Here is an 18,262-nt window from a genome sequence, read left to right on the forward strand (position 1 = left end):
GCCACTGTGGATAAGAACTAAACATTCAGTGTCAAAGATGTAAAACTGTGATAACAACAACAACAACAACAACAAAAGGAAAGGAAGGCACGAAGAGGCTAAAAAGATTACCTAAGAACTAGCAATGAGCCAGGCCATGGTGGTGCACACCTTTAATCCCAGCAGAGGCAGGCTGATCTCTGTGAGTTCAAGCCCAGCCTGGTCTACCAAGTGAGTTCCAGGATGGTCAGAGTTACACAGTGAAACCCTATCTTGACAAACAAAAAACAAAACAGCAGCAACAACAACGAAAAGTTAACAGTACGAGGAAGACAAAACTGTCAAGTTAGACTTACAAGACTGAACCAAATTTCCCCCTAAAGACTGGTAAGACTTTCAGGTCAGTAAGCACATTATGGTCGTGACACCCTTCGCTGTCGATTGTAGAATTACTCACCCATTTCAGACTGTGCACGTGAAACGCTCTATTACTTCCGTTTCCCTCACCATTACTTGTTAGCATTTGGCTATCTACTGACTATGGAGAGAATACCAGTCACAAGGCAGAGAGCCACAAAGGGCAACATCCATCAGTTCGCTTGCTGTGGTTTCTTATTATGAAAATCAGCACACAAGAAACAAAGTGTTTATAGGGAACCTGAAATCCATTCACGGGGAGCAGAGCCATCTCAGACTGCCAGAATTGGTACTGCTGCAATCTGGAGTCCAAGTGACACCCTCAAGTGACCTGTGGTCTGTCCCGTGGTAAAGGCTTGGTCCCAAGAGAGGTGCCACTAGGAAGTGGTGAACCGTATAGCCAAGTGAGCCCTGGAAAGGGGTGGTGGGACTCTCACCTTTCCTCTTTCTCTTTCACTTCCTCGCCACGTGTTGAGTGGTTTTGCTCTTCCACACATCCCCCCTGTGGTGTACTGCCACGGGCTAAGGCAATACTGGTGACAGTCTTCATACCTGGGAGCCCAAACCACCCTGTCTCTATAAATTGAACTTTCACACGTATTTATGACAGGGGCAAAAGGGAGCACTGCATGGACAAATATAAAAGCTTCCTCTTCATTGCCCTGCACCTTATGATTTTTTGGCAGGTGTGAATTAATTCAATTATAATAAAAATTGTTGCACTAGAAGCTTAATCTTGAGAAAAATAAATTAATGTTACCTAAAATTGTGTTGCAAATCAATTCCCCTGGTGTTACTATGCCTCAGAATAATATAATACAGCAACTCAAAAGGAGACAAAAGTGGGAGAGGCAGTTTGGACACATCTGAATACTTGAGAGTGCCTTGTTCATTTAAATGATATAAATGAAGCATCAATCTAGTGCATTCAAAATTGGCTGCTGTAGTGGGGAGGCGAGCAGGCCTGCTTTTTGTCCTGCCCAGATCCCGCATGACTAGCTTTACACCTGAAATAACAACGCACAAATTGTGTTCATTTAAACACTGCCTGGCCCATTAGCTCTAGCCTCTTACTGGCTAACTCTCACATCTTGATTAATCCATTTCTATTAATGTGTGTAGCACCATGAGGTGGTGGCTTACCAGGAAAGATTCAGTATGTCTGACCTGGCTGCTGGCTCCATGGCGTCTGCCTCATTACCTTCTTCCCAGCATTCTGTTCTGTCTACTCCACCCACCTAATTTTCTGCCCTATTAAAAGGCCAAGGCAGTTTCTTTATTAACCAATGAAAATAACACATAGACAGATGACCCTCCTACATTATTTCCCCTTTTTCTGTTTAAACAAAAAAGGCTTTCACTTTAACATAGTAAAATTACATATAACAAAACAGTTATCAAGCAAGAATTACAGTTACAATATTTATATCTATTTCATCTTTTATCATAACTAAGGAAAACTATAACTATCCATTCTTCAACTCTATCAAAGACTCCAGAAGGATATAATATTACCTAAGCAAACAAGAAATAAGCAACTTCTAAAACTCTAGAAATGACAGAGACATCTCACTGCCTGGACAGTCACCCAAAGTTCTTTTGTACCGTTGGGGCATCCATCTTCAGCCTACAGGCCCATAGTTTCCAGCAGACATTTCCATGAAGCAGGAAATTTCAAAGACAGTTCATTCACTTTCTTCTATATCCTGCAGAATGTCTTGCAGACTCTTTCATGAATCAGGAATCCCAAAAGACCATCTCACCTTTAGGCAAGTTCAGCAGTCCTCTTTCTGTGGGTTCTTTGTGTCCAGTTTATGCAACAGTCCAGGCAAGAGCAGTTTCTTGCCCAAATGGCTAACCAACTCCATAAGGAGCCTCTTTAATGCCCATCTTCCTCTTGAAGTAAGATTGGTGCTGCCAGGAGCAGACGTGTCTCATTCTCATGAAAAGCCCTAAGTTATTAAAACATTAAATGCCATATTCTGTAGTCTTTGAAAGATATGAAGAATGCCTATTTGAAATATATCTATGCACATCTAGAAAATCTAACTAACATGACTACAAGCTTGACTATTATCGATGATTATTCATTAACAACCTATATTTCCTAATTATACATTACATTTTTAAATGAACTACACAATCACAATACCTTAATCAAGATCAGAAATATGCATATACATATAACAAAATTGACCTTAAAATCCATACCAATGCAAATTATTCATATCTATATCATATCCCCCTTTAAATGTAAAAGAACATTTATAAACAATATTTGGAAATATGGGCATAGTTATTTCTCTCCAAACTTCTTCCTGCTGTCTGGGGGCGCTGTTAATCAGGTCTTTCATAGTATAACCTGTGTGCTAGATTCATCTCAGTCAGCAGTTGACTGAAGTGATTTTTTGAGGGTGTTCACAGCAACCTTTCAGGAGGGCGTGGTCTATCATACCATATTGGGATAGAAGCAATCCACAGGGTCTCATCCTCTGTGAAAACAAAAGAACTTTTCCAAAGCATCATAACCTTAGATCCAAATTTTGAAGTCAACGTATTTTCAAAATATCTATCTTGGATTAATTCAGCAGCATTTATAAACAAATATCTTTTAGCAGCTGTTGTTCCTTCCTCAGCATTCAAACAATTCAAAGAGAGCATAATAGCATACAGTATCAAGATTCTCTGTGTATTTTCCATCTTTGTGCGGCTTTATTTTAGCCTCTATTTTGTTTATTTTTATTTTTTGAGATAGGTTCTCTGTATATCTTTGTCCTGGAATAACTCTGTAGACCAGGCTGTCCTTGAACTCACAGAGGTACTTCAGTCTCTGCTGGGATTAAAGGTGTGAACTCACGAAGACTTGTCTGTCTCTGCCTCCCAGGATTTGGAATTAAAGGCATGTGCTATCACACCTTGAAGTCACAGAGGTCAATCTACCTCTGCCTTCCAAGTGTTGCGATTAAAGGTGTATACCACCACACCCAACTACTCTCTTTTTTTAAAGAACTTTAACCTTTTTCTTTTCTCTCCCAAGCCAGCATATATTTTTAAGACACAGTAAACCATTTAGAGATTTTTTTAATCTCTCTTTACTATATATCTCTCTTTTTCTGACTACATAAGTCTTTAAGGAGAGGATGAAAGCCGTGGCTTTAAAGACTGGATCCAGCCCATTCCTTAGCTTTCCAGCCTCATGGCGGAGGTACCAGCTGTAGCCATTTTTATTGCCACAACTCTATGGCATTTCAAGGTCCTTGCCAGCAAGCAAGCTGCAGCATTCTGTTCAGAGACCACACTCAGTCGGACTGCCTGCGTGAAAGAGTCAGAGTATGCCATGGCAGGACAGCCCAGAAGGCCAGCATTTTTAAACGATGCAGCTTTTTTCCTGCTATGGCTGAAAACCAAAAAGCATGCGTTCAGCTTTTTATTAACACCATTTAAGTGTTTCGTGGCAGGACCTCTTAAAAGAGCTGCAGGGTTTTGCAGCTAAGGCTGAGTCAGGAAGACTGGGAAAGAATAGAGTAAAGCTGTCCTGACTCTGTAGACCAGGTGGGCCTCAAACTCACAGAGATCCATCTGCCTCTGCCTCCCAAGTGCTGGGACTAAAGGCATTAATAATTGTTATATTGTCATCTTAGTCCAAATTCAGGCCACTTTCATCGTACAAGACAGTAGTGATTATTATAAAGGAACACCAGTTTTGGAGACTATCACTAAGAGTTATAGTTATAGACAATTCTATAGTGACTTAACCAAGATATTCTCAATGATGAAAAACAGAAAAAAGTAAGCAATTCAAGTTGGTGTAAGCAACCACAAATATATTGGCTCTCACAATTGCAGATCTACAAATAAACTAGGCTTCAGAGTTGGCTTACTCCAGTGGATATGGTCTAGTATCTCCAGTAATGCCCTGGGCCTCCCCATCATCCTGTGACAGCTTCCTCGTCACACTGGTGTCGAGAGATGGGCAGATGCCACACACCGTACATGCTCTGTTGCTTTCTTTCTTCTGCTTTCTGAAACAGGGAAATGTTTCCCCAGGATCCTCAGGACAGGTGCTCTCTGTTGCTCTTTAAAAGAGCAGATGCCCCATCCCTGAGCCAAGCTCTGTGTTCAAAGGAACAGCATGTGCTAACTTACGTCTGGTTGTCTGAACAAATCACTGGAAAGAGGGACTATATTGTTAAACTTCGCTTGAAGAAATCATGGGTTATGTTTTGGGATTGAGATTAATTTCTGAAACCTCGTGGTTATTAAGCAATAGAAGAGGTAGGGACCGGTATGATTAGCTCAGCAGATAAAGGTACTTGCTGCCAAGCCTGATGACCTGAGCTCAATACCCGAGTCCCACATGATGGAAGGAGAGAACCAACTCTCCAGAATTATCCCCTGATCTACAAATGTGCGCTTACATGCACACACATGTACACACACATAATTTTAGTATTTCTTATTGTTTTTAGCTAAAGGCTGTGGAAACCTCTTCCTGTGTTCAGAATAGAAATCAGGACTTATTTTCCCAGAACGTAAGTTTTGATGGAGATTGACAGACTTTGCTTTCCATGACTGAAACTAAAAATGTTCTCTTTGTGACCCTCCCTAGGCTCCTTTGTAGCTAGGGTGTGAACTTGCAACCAGTCTCCCTCCAGACCTCCCAGACAGTGAATCAAGAGAGCGATGCAAGGTAACAGAGACTGAACAAAATCAGCGTGCTCTGGCTGGGGCTAACTGACTATAGATACGGTTTCTAGGCGCAAAAGCATTAAAGAGCCCACTCGGGTCTGATAAACAGACGTATGGGCTTGACCATTGGAAAAGAGACTCTCAATTCCAAACCTAGAGTTTGAGTCACAGCCCCAGAGTCCCTTGAATGAAGGAAGGATTCCATAGTAAGATCAAAGTGGATATAATAAATCTTCGTCATGATCCTCCCCAAAACAGCTGCCTTCCACTGACCAGGTACGTGTGTACCTAGATCTTTGGAGGATTAGAAAGTGGGCCTAGTACCAACACTATTTCCTGTGAAAAGAGAAGGTCAGTTTCGATCAGAGAAAGTATTTACGGTCAGTAGGGTAATAAACTATGTTTTGACAAACATTTGTCTTCATGAGGCTCAATGATCTCACGGACCCATGCTCGTCTCTCTGGCTCCTGAGGGCATAAGTGGAATACATAAATAACAGAGTCAGTCAATCCCCACAGTGTCTCTCAGCTCCAGGGAGTGAGTGGGCCACTTGTCAATGGTTACCTCAAGGAGCTCTAGACGTTCGGAATGGTACATTCCAACCATGCCCTTCTCCAGAAGCCTGTCTGAGATGATGGGCCTAAGAGATGCGCAGGCTGTGGCGGATAGCACATACCGGTTAAACTCTCTAGTTCGGTTTCTGAATATGATCAGATGGGTTGAGGAGCAATAGTGTGTTATGAATGTCATCAGACCTGCTGTTCTGCTTGGCTGACAACAGTAAGTATATAGACTGCCAGACATGTCCATGAACACACATATCCGCCAAAGACTTGTCTCCATTTCAACATCTAGAACACGGGAAGAACATTGTCTATCTGTCTGTTTGTTGCATTTGTCTGGGGTGATGGTTAATTTTTCCCCTCCACAGTATGATGTTAGTTCTCTGACGCTGTGCTACAGTCCAGTCTGTGCAAACCTTGATCTTCTCACAGGGTGCTTAGACAAGGGACTCCAAAGGGCTAAAATGACAGACACTCATCTGGATGAAATGGTTCACACCAAAGAGTCAAAGAGGTAGCTCAGAAAGCTACAGAAAACTTGGAGAGGAGGTTGGGAGCATGCTCTCTTGTCTATCTGCCGCATGTCTGGCTCTCTCTCTCTCTCTCTCTCTCTCTCTCTCTTTCTGCAGAACAAGTTGCTCTACCTTGCAAGTCTTCCCTGAAAGCAGTGCGGCCTGTGCCAAGTTTTAGACAGGTAGAAGGCATCTGGGTGTGTGTCTGAGGCGTGACCCACTAGCCCTCAGCTTGGAGAACAGAAGGTCCAGAGCTAGTCCAGACTTCAGTACCGGTTACCCTACCACTCAGCCCCTGTGAGTCTGCTGACCCAAGGAAGCCTGACAAGTCTCTGGCTCACCAGGATGTGGTAGGAAATATCCAGTCTTTAGAGGACCAGCTTTTGGGTTCTGGGCCTCAAGGCCATTGGACCCTTCATATCTGTGTGTTCTGCACCCATGGGGTCAACTGATGGGAGATTAAAAACACATTTTTAAAATTGCCTCTGGGGCCCAGTGTGGTCTTGCACACCGTTAATTCCAGCACTCCCATACTGAGATAGGAGGCAAAGGCAGGAGAATTGTCCAGAAACTCTCTGGCCATCCATAAAGTACAACAGCAGAAACAACAAGAGAAATCCCGGGGTTGAGGGAAAGTAGCAACTCCTAAAATGTCTCCTAGCCTCCTCCTCAAGCAGGCAATGGCCTCTGTGTGCCCCCTCCCTAAATTAATCAATTTAAATGAAATTGTAGCCATTGCACATGTACTGAAAACACGCAGGCTTGTTTCACGTTTTGTCACCTGTCCGTCCCCACACAATGCCACATGACACCTGCACAGCACTGACACTGCATAGGATTACAGTCGCTCTACAAACAATTTAGAGCTTGGGGGAGGAGGTCCTAAGTCACACACAGATACTGAACTATATTCTGCACGTGGCGGGAGCACCTGTGGGCCTGGTCCATTTCTCGGCGAGTAGAGAGGGGCAAACACGGTGCTTGAGAGTTTGGGGTTTGGATCTCATCTCAACTGCTCACTGGCAGTGAGGTTCTGGGCTGCCACCTCACCTGACATCCCTTCCCTGATGGCCACTTACTATAGGCTGCTCCGGTGTAGCACCACGAGGGGAGGCTTGCCGGTAAGATTCTAGCCTACATCTGCGGCGAGCGAGCCCTGACCAGCAGGGAAAGATCACCATCGACATAGGATTTTTCTCTGATCACACTTTATTGAAGCGCTGTTTGGTTGAGGGAGAGCTGGAAGCAGGGGGGCCCTGAGCCGGGCTGGGTGGCGGCTTATATACAGGAGGACGGGGCGTGTCTACTGATTAGGTGACGTGGCAGAAAAGGATTGGTGGAAACCTGTTGCTAGGCAGATGTGGCGCGAAAAGTTCGCGCCACATACTTGTTTACTTTAGCCCTCGGCGCCATCTTGTAATGGCGAAATGTAAGTGCGGCCGCCACAGTTCCCCCCTTTTAATTTTATGACATTTAAAAGACAGTCAAGGCTGAGGTCAGAGGACCTTACCCTGAAAATGTAGACATGTCCCGTTTTTCTCAGGGATGGGAAAAATAAGCGGGACTACCCATATGTATAAGGTCATGATCTCCTGAGTGGATCTACTCAGTGTACTCTTAGGTGCAAAACCTCCTGTCCAGGACAACACATCCCCAGATTCAGGGGAACCTCATCGATCCCTCTTTCCGAGTGTAATGGCTCAATGGCCTTTGGGTGCAAAAGCAGGGATTAGGGTCAGGAGTCCTGTAAGATGCTGATCCAAGCTTGGGGGGAGTTACCGGCCTCCAAGGCTGCGAGGGCACGAGCAATGGCCACCTTTTCCCGTTTCCTTACCCGAATCAGCCTTAGAATCAGAAACAACGCCAATATCACTCCCGAAGTTAATATTAATCCTAGCACGCCAACCCTTGTCCATTCCTTAATATATGAAAAGGTATCTACCAGCCAATCTGTAAATTTCCCCAGCGAAACCATAGTCGCCTGGGTTTGATTCAAAGCCAAAATCTTCAAACTAAAATTGGCTTGTAATTGTTTCAATTTTCTTGTCCAATTGTCATTTAGATATTGAGTGTGGACTCATTGTGAACAGGAATTGGAATGGGCCATGTACGGGCCACAGCCCAGAAATAAGATTCTTTAGATTCAACTGGAACCGGCAGGTTCACCAACAGGATCAGGAGCAGCAACATCTCCTTGTTTTTTGTCAGGCTGTTTCAGTGTTGTCACGATCCTTGTCAGTCTGGTAGGGATCCACACCGGATCTGGCCGATTTTGAGGAAAGACATAAACAGCTCCCCTTCGGGGAATCGAACCCCGGTCTCCCGCAATTAAAGCAGGTACCTGATCTTCCCTGCCCCCTGGAGACTGCTAGCATAGCAGCCGTTAGACCAGCATTAGTTAGAGGGCCGCCTATCTCTCGGCAGGCCTTAAGCCAAGCATCCAGTCCTTTATTTTTTCACGGCATGATGGCTCTCTTACATTCTTTAGTAGCCTGTTCAAACACTAACTGCTGAACCAAAGGCATGGCTTCTTCGGCTTCACCAAACACCTTTCCTGCGGCTTCCATCATGTGAGCTACGAACTCCGAAAAAGGTTCAGTAGGGCCTTGAATAATTTTAGTAAGGTTGCCCGTCACTTTACCTCTTTTTGGTATCATTTTTTATGCTCTTGTATAGATTTTATTAATTTGTTGATAAACCTCCATTGGATAGGCTGTTTGATTAGCCGTCCATTGTCCCTGTCCTAATAACATATCTGCATTTCAGGGAGCTCGATTTGGCGTTTGTGCATTTACTCGAGCCTGAGTGTGAGCAGCTTCTACCATTATAGATCTATAATCTAGATATTGACCTGTAGAAAGGCATGCTCTAGCAATTTCCCACCAATCTGTTGGTGTCATAGCTCTGGTGGTCAACCGAGTCAGTAATGTGCGAGTATACTGTGCATTAGCTCCATAAGTCTTTGCCGCTTTCACTAAATCTTTTAACTCTTTATAAGGGACTGGCTCATGATATCTTTGTTGATTTTGATCCTCAAAAACAGGAAATACCACCACTGAAGGTGGATAATGCACAGCTAACTGCGCAAGAGTGCCCCTGTCAATGAAATGGCAGCTACTCCTGGGCTGCACGTAAGGAGGGGGAAACTCTCTAGTGGGCACTTTTAGAGCTGGCCCATATCTCTCCTCCTCATAACGTGCATCTTTCTCCTCTAAGCTCTCCTCCTCTGCCTCTACCAGCTCTTTTTTAGCCAGCCGCAAGGCTGCGAATTCATCCAGCACCGGATACAGGGGAGGTGCTGAAGGTTTATTTATCTTAGGATCCTCTTTTTCTTTTATATCTTTCTTTTTTCCTTTTTTGTTCCTTATTACCGTGCACTTTTCTTCAGTATCCTCCTCTGTCTTTGAACCTGCTTCTGAAAGGCTGTCGTGGTGTCTTGCCAACATTTTTTTTTTTTCTCTTAACTCCTCTACATTTTTTCCGTCTTTCAAACAGGAGTGTACTAATCTCCAAAAAGGATAAGTCCCCTTCTTTAATTGCCCCTGTTCCTTTGCTGCCTCCAAATCTTTGCCTAGCTTTTTCCAGCAATGTAGATTTAGATCCCCAGACACCGCAAACCATGGCGCCATGCGATCAATATCCCCGACAATCACCTTTATGGTGGATTTCGAGATTTTTAATCCTCTCTCCTGTAGTAACCGCTGTATAGGATCTACAAAATCGCATGCACCGGAAACAGACTGATCGTTGTCCATCTTTGCTTACTTTTCTACAAGAGGCTTACAAAAGGGCAGAAAAATCGCATTATCTGCCACGGACTTACTTTCGCTTTAGATGTTACAGCAGCGACATTCCTCTCCTGGTCTATGACAACGGATAAAAATGCAAAAGGCATAAACCACTACAGCAAAAACAACCACTGCTAATGCAAACCACAAAGGACTAATTCCTCCAAGAAGCATACCTGAGGATACTTACCGGCGCCGACCGCTTCGTGTGTAGAGTTCTGAATCCTCTTCGGCCCCACCCCCCCCCCCCCCCCCCCCCCCCCCCCCCCCCCCCCCCCCCCCCCCCCCCCCCCCCCCCCCGCGTGTGTCCGCCGAAGTTCCCGGGTTTCGGCACCAGCTGCGGCGAGCGAGCCCTGACCAGCAGGGAAAGATCACCATCGACACAGGATTTTTCTCTGATCACACTTTATTGAAGCGCTGTTTGGTTGAGGGAGAGCTGGAAGCAGGGGGGCCCTGAGCCGGGCTGGGTGGCGGCTTATATACAGGAGGACGGGGCGTGTCTACTGATTAGGTGACGTGGCAGAAAAGGATTGGTGGAAACCTGTTGCTAGGCAGATGTGGCGCGAAAAGTTCGCGCCACATACTTGTTTACTTTAGCCCTCGGCGCCATCTTGTAATGGCGAAATGTAAGTGCGGCCGCCACATACATCCATCTTGGGTCGGAGCTTTATTGCATCTGACCCAGAGAGGAGAGGCATGACGATTGCCCGAGGCGCCTGCCTCACTCCCAGCATCCTGTTCTGTCTACTCCACCCACCTATGTTCTAACCTATCAGGCCAAGCAGTTTCTTTATTAATTAACCAATGAAATCATCAGATAGATAGAAGACACACCTACATCACTCCGGGTGTGTTGTTTATGAAAAGTGTGTGGCGTGCGCTGCGTGTGAGTGCTCCATGAATATTCACTATTGGCTCCAGCATGTTGAGTGAGCACGAGGCATAGCGCCAGCAGGGTCTTCCATGTTTGCCCTCACCCCCGGCATTCTCATCAGTGAGAGGAGGCTTCTTACGGGTCCTGAAGAAACTCCATCACCACTCGCTGCCTTTCCACTCCCTTCTAGGAAACAAATGAGTCACATTAAATCATGAAGAGCTTCAGGTATCAGCTAGGGCGCCAGCACACCAAAGTTAACAGTGGCAATTCCTCTACTTTTGCCTGGGAGTCTACGCTGAGGTGTAACGTCACAAACCTGTGGCCCCTCTCACCCTGCTTTGCTAGGTGAGCTCTTCTGGCTGGGGGCTTCTTGTTAGATCTCTGGGCTGCAGGTGGCAAGACCTCACTTTGTTATGGCTGCTTTGAGAGCCCCGTGGGTTTTCTGAGCCCTTTCTTCCTACTTGCTTTGATCATTTCTTTCTGTCATTAGTGCCCCACGTGGGGTGAATAGGCGTCTGTTCATGTCTTCTCAGGAAAAGCCACAGAACACTAAGCTAGAGAGTTCCAAGAGGGGCATGGTGGGACACACTGGTAATCTCAGTACTCAGGAGGCTGAGCCAGGTGGATCTCAAGGGCTATCCTCCAGTGGGTGACTCAGCCAAATCCCATAATGTGAAGCCTGGCCACATCAATAAGGATAATTTCCCCCAATTTAAGTTAAACTAAACAGAAGGGAAAGCAGGAAAGACAGAAACGATTGGATACAAAGTCACCAAGGCTAAGAGTGGGGTGGCATTTCCAGTGTAAGCCTTTTCCACTCAACAGCGTCATGCCATGGCTGTTGGGCTAAGGATGATGGAACTATAGCCATGCGGTGCAGCAACTAGCAACTCAAAGGCAAGAACTCTTAGATTTAAAGGACGTTCTTCACAAACTCTTTGAATGGAGTTATTTACATATAAAATTTTTTTTAGGCTAACAATTCATCACATATAGTTTTGAGCAAATAAGTAGAAGTCAAAGGCACAAACCCAGCCAGCTGATCTTAGGACTCTCTAATCCTTATGAGGTTTGTATAATAGTTCACATGATCCAAGGGAAGAAAAAAATAATATAGCAGAGGTAAAAGAGACCTGAGAAGGAAAGAAGAGCTGAAACAAGTGTTTGAGGAGAGAGGGAAAGCCTTAGGAAGAAGAGTGGATCATTTACTTACGGTGACAGAAGAGGAGGCTAGGACAGGTGGATGCAGAAATGTTGGTCTGAGGAAGTCCTCCAAGAGACATGGAAGCAACATTATCATTTGAAAGTGAGAACGGGGCAGGCATTGGAAGTATGAGAACAGTTCATTCAGGAATGTCAGGTTGGTTTGATTCTCAAAATCAATCTCTGTAGGTTGTTATGCTAACAAAATGGGAGAGCCAGTGGTCATCTCCGTGGACAAGACAACTGCATCTGAAGAAATTCAATACTCATTTATGATTTCAAGGAATAAAATACTTGGTGCTAGAGCATGTGCTTAGCATGTGACAAGCTCAACCCTCAACAGACAAAAATACACACACACTAAATGTCTTGTGTAAGGCTTCTGTACATTTTTAAAAAATGAAGAAAATAAAATTTCCCTAAAATCCCAACTGCTCATGCCACTGAGTGACTCCCTCTTGAAAGTCTTGGTTCTTTCCCACACCCCTTCTAGTCTGTCTCACCTTTTGGGCAGTAACAGCATAAGAGCTTGCAGACAGAAGTTGGCACAAGCAGGAGCCACGCGGGGCCTATCTGGAATGAAACATTAGAAATAACCATTTGCTCTCGATTCTTTGCCCTGTAGTTTCTTGACCCTTTGGGGAATGAGATACTTTCTGGCCACATTTCCCACACCTCTTACAAAAATGAGTCAAAGGGTGCAGAACTGACCAGAAGATAACTCCCGTCCATTTTTGTCCTCTGGATGTTCATTCTATTTCCTCTCTCAAAAGTGCGAGCTTGTTGACAATGGCTTTCTCAACTTCACGTTTTCTCTCCTCCATTTTGAACAAATGAATCTGGATAAATCTAGGCTACTAGGAAGAAGGCAAGCTTGCAAGTCTGCAGTGTCCTTCTGGTTTTTATCATTTACATCTATTTATGATCCTCCAGCACGTTCTAAAGTAGGGTACGTTCTTACTGCTACAAGGTCAGCCACAAAGGACTGTAGTGATAAGACGAGCAGGCCTGCTTTTCATCCCACCCGGACCCCACACGGTTAGTTTACACGCGAAATAACAACACACAAATTGTATTCATTTAAACACTGCCTGGCCCATTAGTTTCAGCCTCTTATTAGCTAATTCTCCCATCTTGCTTTAACCCATATTTAGTAATGTGTGTAGCACCACAAGGTGGTGGCTTACCGGGAAAGATTCAGCATGTATGACCTGGCGGTTGGCTCCATGGCATCTGTCCCAGAGAGGAGAGGCATGGCGATTGACTAACTTCCCAGCAAAGGACAGCTCTTGTGAGATTTTGTCATTTGCCCCAAAAACTGTGTAAATAGAAGATTGCCTGGTCTGCCTGGAGCGAGAGAGAGAGACAAGTCCAGCAGTGGCTGTGTGAACAGCTGCAGAGGTCCCTTTTCTTCAGAATGGAGGAATGCGAGAAACTGCAGCTCAGGTATCCAAAGTCTAGCTGATAGCACACATCTCTAGAGCACCTTTTAAACCTCCCACGCACTGTCAACATAGAAAACAAACAACCCTTTCCAGTAAGCAACCCCTATCTAAGTTGCCCACCTCCAACACAAGGAGCTTTAACCTGAAATCTTGTTCCTTACACATGGACATCTCAAGAGGATGGGTTGCAGAGCAGGTGCTCGTTTGGGCTGCTGTTCTCTCACTACAAAGAGTTGCACTCTTAACCATCCGTTGTGCATTGACTCTCCAAGACACCAGTTCAGAGCTGAGCCTGTCGTCTTCTCCCTTAGTGTCCCCACTGGTTCCAGCTCAAATTTTCATAATTCCTTACCCAGACCAATTTCCTTGATATCTAAGATAAAATAAATAAATAAAAATAAAACCTGTTGGTTGAAGAGGAAGAAAAAATATCATCTTGTGAGCATCTTCAGGGTAGTAGTGATGACTTACAGTCAAGTTCACTGAAGGCTCATGTTTGAATACTTGGTACGAGCTGGTGGGAAACATTTAGGAGGGAGGTCTTCGTCCTGAGAGGGGGAATACTGAGAGCATACACAGCAATACAGTTTCTTGCCCAAGCTTTCTGCTTCCTGGCTCCCTCTGCCATGGACCAACCCATTCCAACCATCACATTTTCCCTGCCATGTTGGACCGTACCTTCTAAATAGTGAGCCAAAATGAACCTGTCTTCTCTCAAGCTGTGTCTGTCAGCTACTAGGTCACATGAGGAGAAAAGTAACTAATACACAGGTAGAGAGAAGGAGTATGCCATACTTGATTGATGCAGGCTCTCCCACAGATAACAGCAATGCAAGTGGACAAGCGCTGTCCTGGATATATGGAGCAAAAAAGGACTAAAAGGATTTTGTCTTTGCTTTAGCAAACAAGTGAGCACACTCCTCTCACCTTCATACAAATTTTTCCCTTATCCTAGTGTCCTCTAATGTCTGCACAACGTGCCTGTAAAATTCTCTTGACCTGCCTTCCTCTTCTGTGATGTGTAGTTCTTGGGCTTTTGCCCTCAACACTCCAGCCAAAGTGTAAGATAAATTTGTGGATACTAAACCAACGTCCCCAGAGCTTTCCAATGATTTAATTTTTAAATGATATGTAAGAATTAGACGTATTTACTTGGTAGTGTGGAACAGAAGGTGCACGTGGACACTGAGTAATGGTTAGCTCAGGGTAAATGGCACAGTCATTAAAGCAGACTTTTATTTATTCATTTAGGTTTTTCTTTTTTGGGGGGGGGGATTGAGACAGTAATTCTTTGTGTAGCCTTGGCTGTCCTGGAACTAACTCTGAAGACCAGTCTGACCTTGAACTCATAGAGCTCTGCCTGCCTCTGTCTTCAGGGCACTGGAACTAAAAGCCTGCGCCACCAGTAATCTTGCTTCTTTGTGTGCGAGATATATTTAGAATCCTCTCTAATGGCTATTTTGTTAACCACAACTATCATACTGAGGTATTTCTCAATCCTTACCCTGCTGGACTAGAACCTTCTCCCTGGACAGGGCTGATCACTCTCCAGAGGTATTTTTTTCTTCCCAAACTCTTGTTCTTAAAGTCTATCTGTCCTGTTTCAGTTCCTTCCAGTTGTACAGGATTGACCCCCAGAAACCCTCACTTACTATCTCAGGGCAACTCAAATGGCACAAGCCTCCAAAAGAAAACTCGTCCAGCTGTGTGACCTTGGGCATGGCAGTTAACTGAAAGAGGCCTTGCTCGCTCTCTCCGTTGTAAAATGAGCGCACTACTGATAGGCGCTGACACAGAACCTTGGCACGGAGATTAAATGGCAGACTCACATGTCTTGTAGACCCTGGCACGCGGAAAGTGACCTACAAGTGTTAACCACTACTCCCTCAAACTCATTCCCTTCTGTAATTACCAAGCTGGCTCAAACCCACCACCCATGCAAGCCCTTCAAGAAGCATCATGCATTCTGCTTGACACCATCCCTCCTGAATGCCATCCTGTCCCTGCCCCACTTCCTCAGTATGTCCTTCTTCCACTGCCTGATACCTTCAGCCTCATCATCCCTAGGGCCTGAAGCCATGCTATCCCTGATCCCACTTTTTTTCACACCCTTCTGAGCGCATACTTTGAACGCTGCCAACCTCCCCTTAGGAACAAAATCCTAACTCTATAGGACCGGGTCTGGTTAGCGCCGGTTGCTTTCCCTAAATTCCAGCACGTTGTCCTCCAGGGGGAGGTGACTGTACAACGCGTATGTCCTAGAGGGTCCCTTCTTTAATTCTGTTTTTATCTCACTCGTCATTTTCTCCGGGAAGTCTTTCCGAACTTCCAGTCCGATGTTTTGATAATCATGCGCTCCTGTGTCTGCCCTCTCCTCTAAAGTGAGGTTTCTGCAACAGAAAAAAAACTTTCATTTTTCACACACTCGACCAACCACGTTGGGTCAGGCTGTGAGAACTCGAAAAAAGTGGATCCGAGCAGCGCTTCTACCGAGAACGAAACAACTGGGTTTGGGGAAATTAGTGTCAGGGGTTAGGGAGCCCAGTCCTCGGAGGCCGCTCAGGGCTTCCTCCAGGTCCGCATGGGTGTCCTTGCGGGCACACAGCCGGAACCCAGGCAGCTGGGTGATCGCCGGCACGGGTGAGGTCGCAGCAGGGAGTTTAGGAAACTGCACACGCTCGCCCTCCGCGCTTTGTTTGTTGTAGCAGCAGGGCGAAGTCCTGCCCGGGCACCATGGCACCACGCACAATGCACCCGGCGAGCCGTAGGGACCCGCGCTCTCCGCCGCCACCACCACCGGCGGGAAGACGCCCGGCGTAGCGCCGTCACGCGCTGGTTTCCCCGGAGCGCGGCGTGGGCGGGGCCAAACGCGAGCGGGGCGGGGCCGTGCGCAGGAAGCGCTTGGAGGCCCGAGCTGTCCCAGGGTGCCCCGCGCGGCGTGCACTCGGGTCGCTGCCGCCATCCTGCTGGCGAAAGAGAGGCGAGAGACAGAGAGGCCCGCCCGCTAGCCGGCCCGGCCAGTGTGGGCCAGTGCGTGAGGGCGCGGGGGGCCGTGTCAGCGCGACGCAGAGCGCAGCCGCCACCGCCAAACGGACATGTTGGAGCCCCGCGCTACCGCCGCCTCCATTCCCTCCTCCGGCGCACGGGACTGAGCGGGGGCCCGCCGCTTCTGACTGCGCTCGACCGGCCCGGCTTCGCCGCCTCGGCCGCAGCCCCTTCCTGCTCGGCCTCGGCCTCCGCCGCTCGTCGCCTCCCGTCCTCCTCCCCCCCCCCACGCCCTAGGCCCTGCCGGCTCCCGGCCCTGCTCCGCCGCGGCGCGAGGTCTATGTGACCGGCGGGCCCGGAGCAGCCGCCGCCGCAACGCGAACATGGACGCCGTCAACGCCTTCAACCATGAGGTGAGGGGTGCTCGGGGCAGGGCTGCTGCGGCCCAAGCGGGCCGTTTCTCCCGCTGCCCGAGGGCTTTTCGAGCACCGAGTCGGGGCGGGGACGCTTCCTGCCCGGGGTTCCGGGGCGGCGGGCCTGAAGCTGAGGAGAGGTCGCGGTGGGGGGCTGACCCCGCGCCCCTCCCCCGCCATGCCCCCTTCGCCCCCTTCCGGCCTGCGCCGGCTCCGGTTCCTCCAACGTGGCCCTTGTGCTCCCGGCCCGATTATCGGCTCGGCAGGGCCGAGATCCCGCCAGGGGTTGCAGCGGAGCGCGGGCGGGAGGGCGGACTTAGGGGCGGGAGTTCCCGCGAGTTGGGGGGCCGAGGCGGCCGCCGCCGCCGCCTGCGCTCTCCTGTTGCTCAGGCCGCCGCGCGTCGGCCGCTGGACTCTGATCCCGGCTGGCGGAGAGTTCGAGAGGGTGTCTACCCTCCTCCTGCCTCCTGGCCTGACACGCTCACAAATAAACATAGAGAGGTGGTTCCCTATCCTCTCGAGTCTGGAACGTTCCCTTTCTCAACAACGTGACGCCTGAAAAGTTGAATGGGAGAGCAGAGTATTTGCCCCGTCGTAGTCGGCGAGAAAGGCTGCAAGAGTCTCGGCTTGCTCACCCTCGCACTCTCCTCCCGGAGTACTTAGTCCTCAGCTCCATTCTTCAGGAACATTTACGTGAACCCCCCCCAAAACCGGGAACAAAGCTGCCTGCCGCCTTTAAGCTCTCTGATGGTCCCAGGTGCCGCTTTGGGAGCATAAAGTCCATACCGTCTTATTTATCTGAATGGGTTTGGGAGGAGGAGACGACCATTGATGCTTTAAAACGCAGTTACAGACTGGAAATATTGTGGGTTGAGTTGGATTATATTTCCCGTTCCAAATAACTAAAGATAAACCAGCACACTGAAGAAATCTGATGTCATAGTTTGACATGTGTTGATGTGGTGTCAGAACTTGCTCCATCGCACGGTAAGATTTCTGTGGCTGAACTTGTAATAGGATTGAGGTGTTACTCCCCTTTCGATTTGTAGTGCCCTAATAGCCCACCAGTTAATCCCGCAGTTGAATATTTATTGCTGTACAGACTGCTGCCCCCCCCCTCCGCCTGATAATTAGTACATGTCTTCACAGACTGCAGCACTGGCACCTGGAGTTAGGAAGTTCACTAGGGGTGATTTTCAAATTAGCCAAATAATATTTCTGGAATTTGGATTCCCAGAAAATTGGTAATAACGCTCCAGATAGTCCAGAGTTCAGCGTTGATTTTTGTGGCATTGCCTGGGACATTTGCCTCTTGGAGGGCAGTGTTTCAGTTCTTTTTCCCACCCCCACCCCTCATGGTAGCAGGTGCCTGGCAAACTGTTCTTGGATA

The 18,262-nt window shown here is 47.3% G+C and overlaps 1 protein-coding gene and 1 long non-coding RNA gene across 9 annotated transcripts in view; one reads left to right on the forward strand and one right to left on the reverse strand.

The window, feature by feature from the left end:
* Positions 1-10,696: 10,696 nt before the first annotated feature.
* Positions 10,697-16,223, reverse strand: LOC119825152. The gene is made up of 4 exons (XR_005287173.1): positions 13,217-16,223; positions 12,533-12,602; positions 12,040-12,278; positions 10,697-11,009 (listed from the first exon to the last, which is right to left on the reverse strand). It is a non-coding gene; the product is annotated as an uncharacterized LOC119825152 (long non-coding RNA).
* A 200-nt stretch (positions 16,224-16,423) lies between these two features.
* The window catches only part of Scaf4 (SR-related CTD associated factor 4), a 59,612-nt gene continuing 57,773 nt past the window's right edge, over positions 16,424-18,262 (forward strand). For 7 of the 8 annotated variants that reach the window (XM_038344688.1, XM_038344692.1, XM_038344690.1 and 4 more), the window contains exon 1: positions 16,424-16,872. In XM_038344688.1, coding sequence (XP_038200616.1) covers positions 16,843-16,872 — 30 coding nt within the window. In that variant the 5' untranslated portion in view covers positions 16,424-16,842. Of the gene's footprint in view, positions 16,873-17,469; positions 17,860-18,262 lie in introns of those variants that run through there. The other variant, XM_038344687.2, reaches the window with a different exon arrangement.

This window comes from Arvicola amphibius, chromosome 10 (genome assembly GCF_903992535.2).
Source record: "Arvicola amphibius chromosome 10, mArvAmp1.2, whole genome shotgun sequence".
Lineage (NCBI taxonomy): Eukaryota > Metazoa > Chordata > Mammalia > Rodentia > Cricetidae > Arvicola > Arvicola amphibius.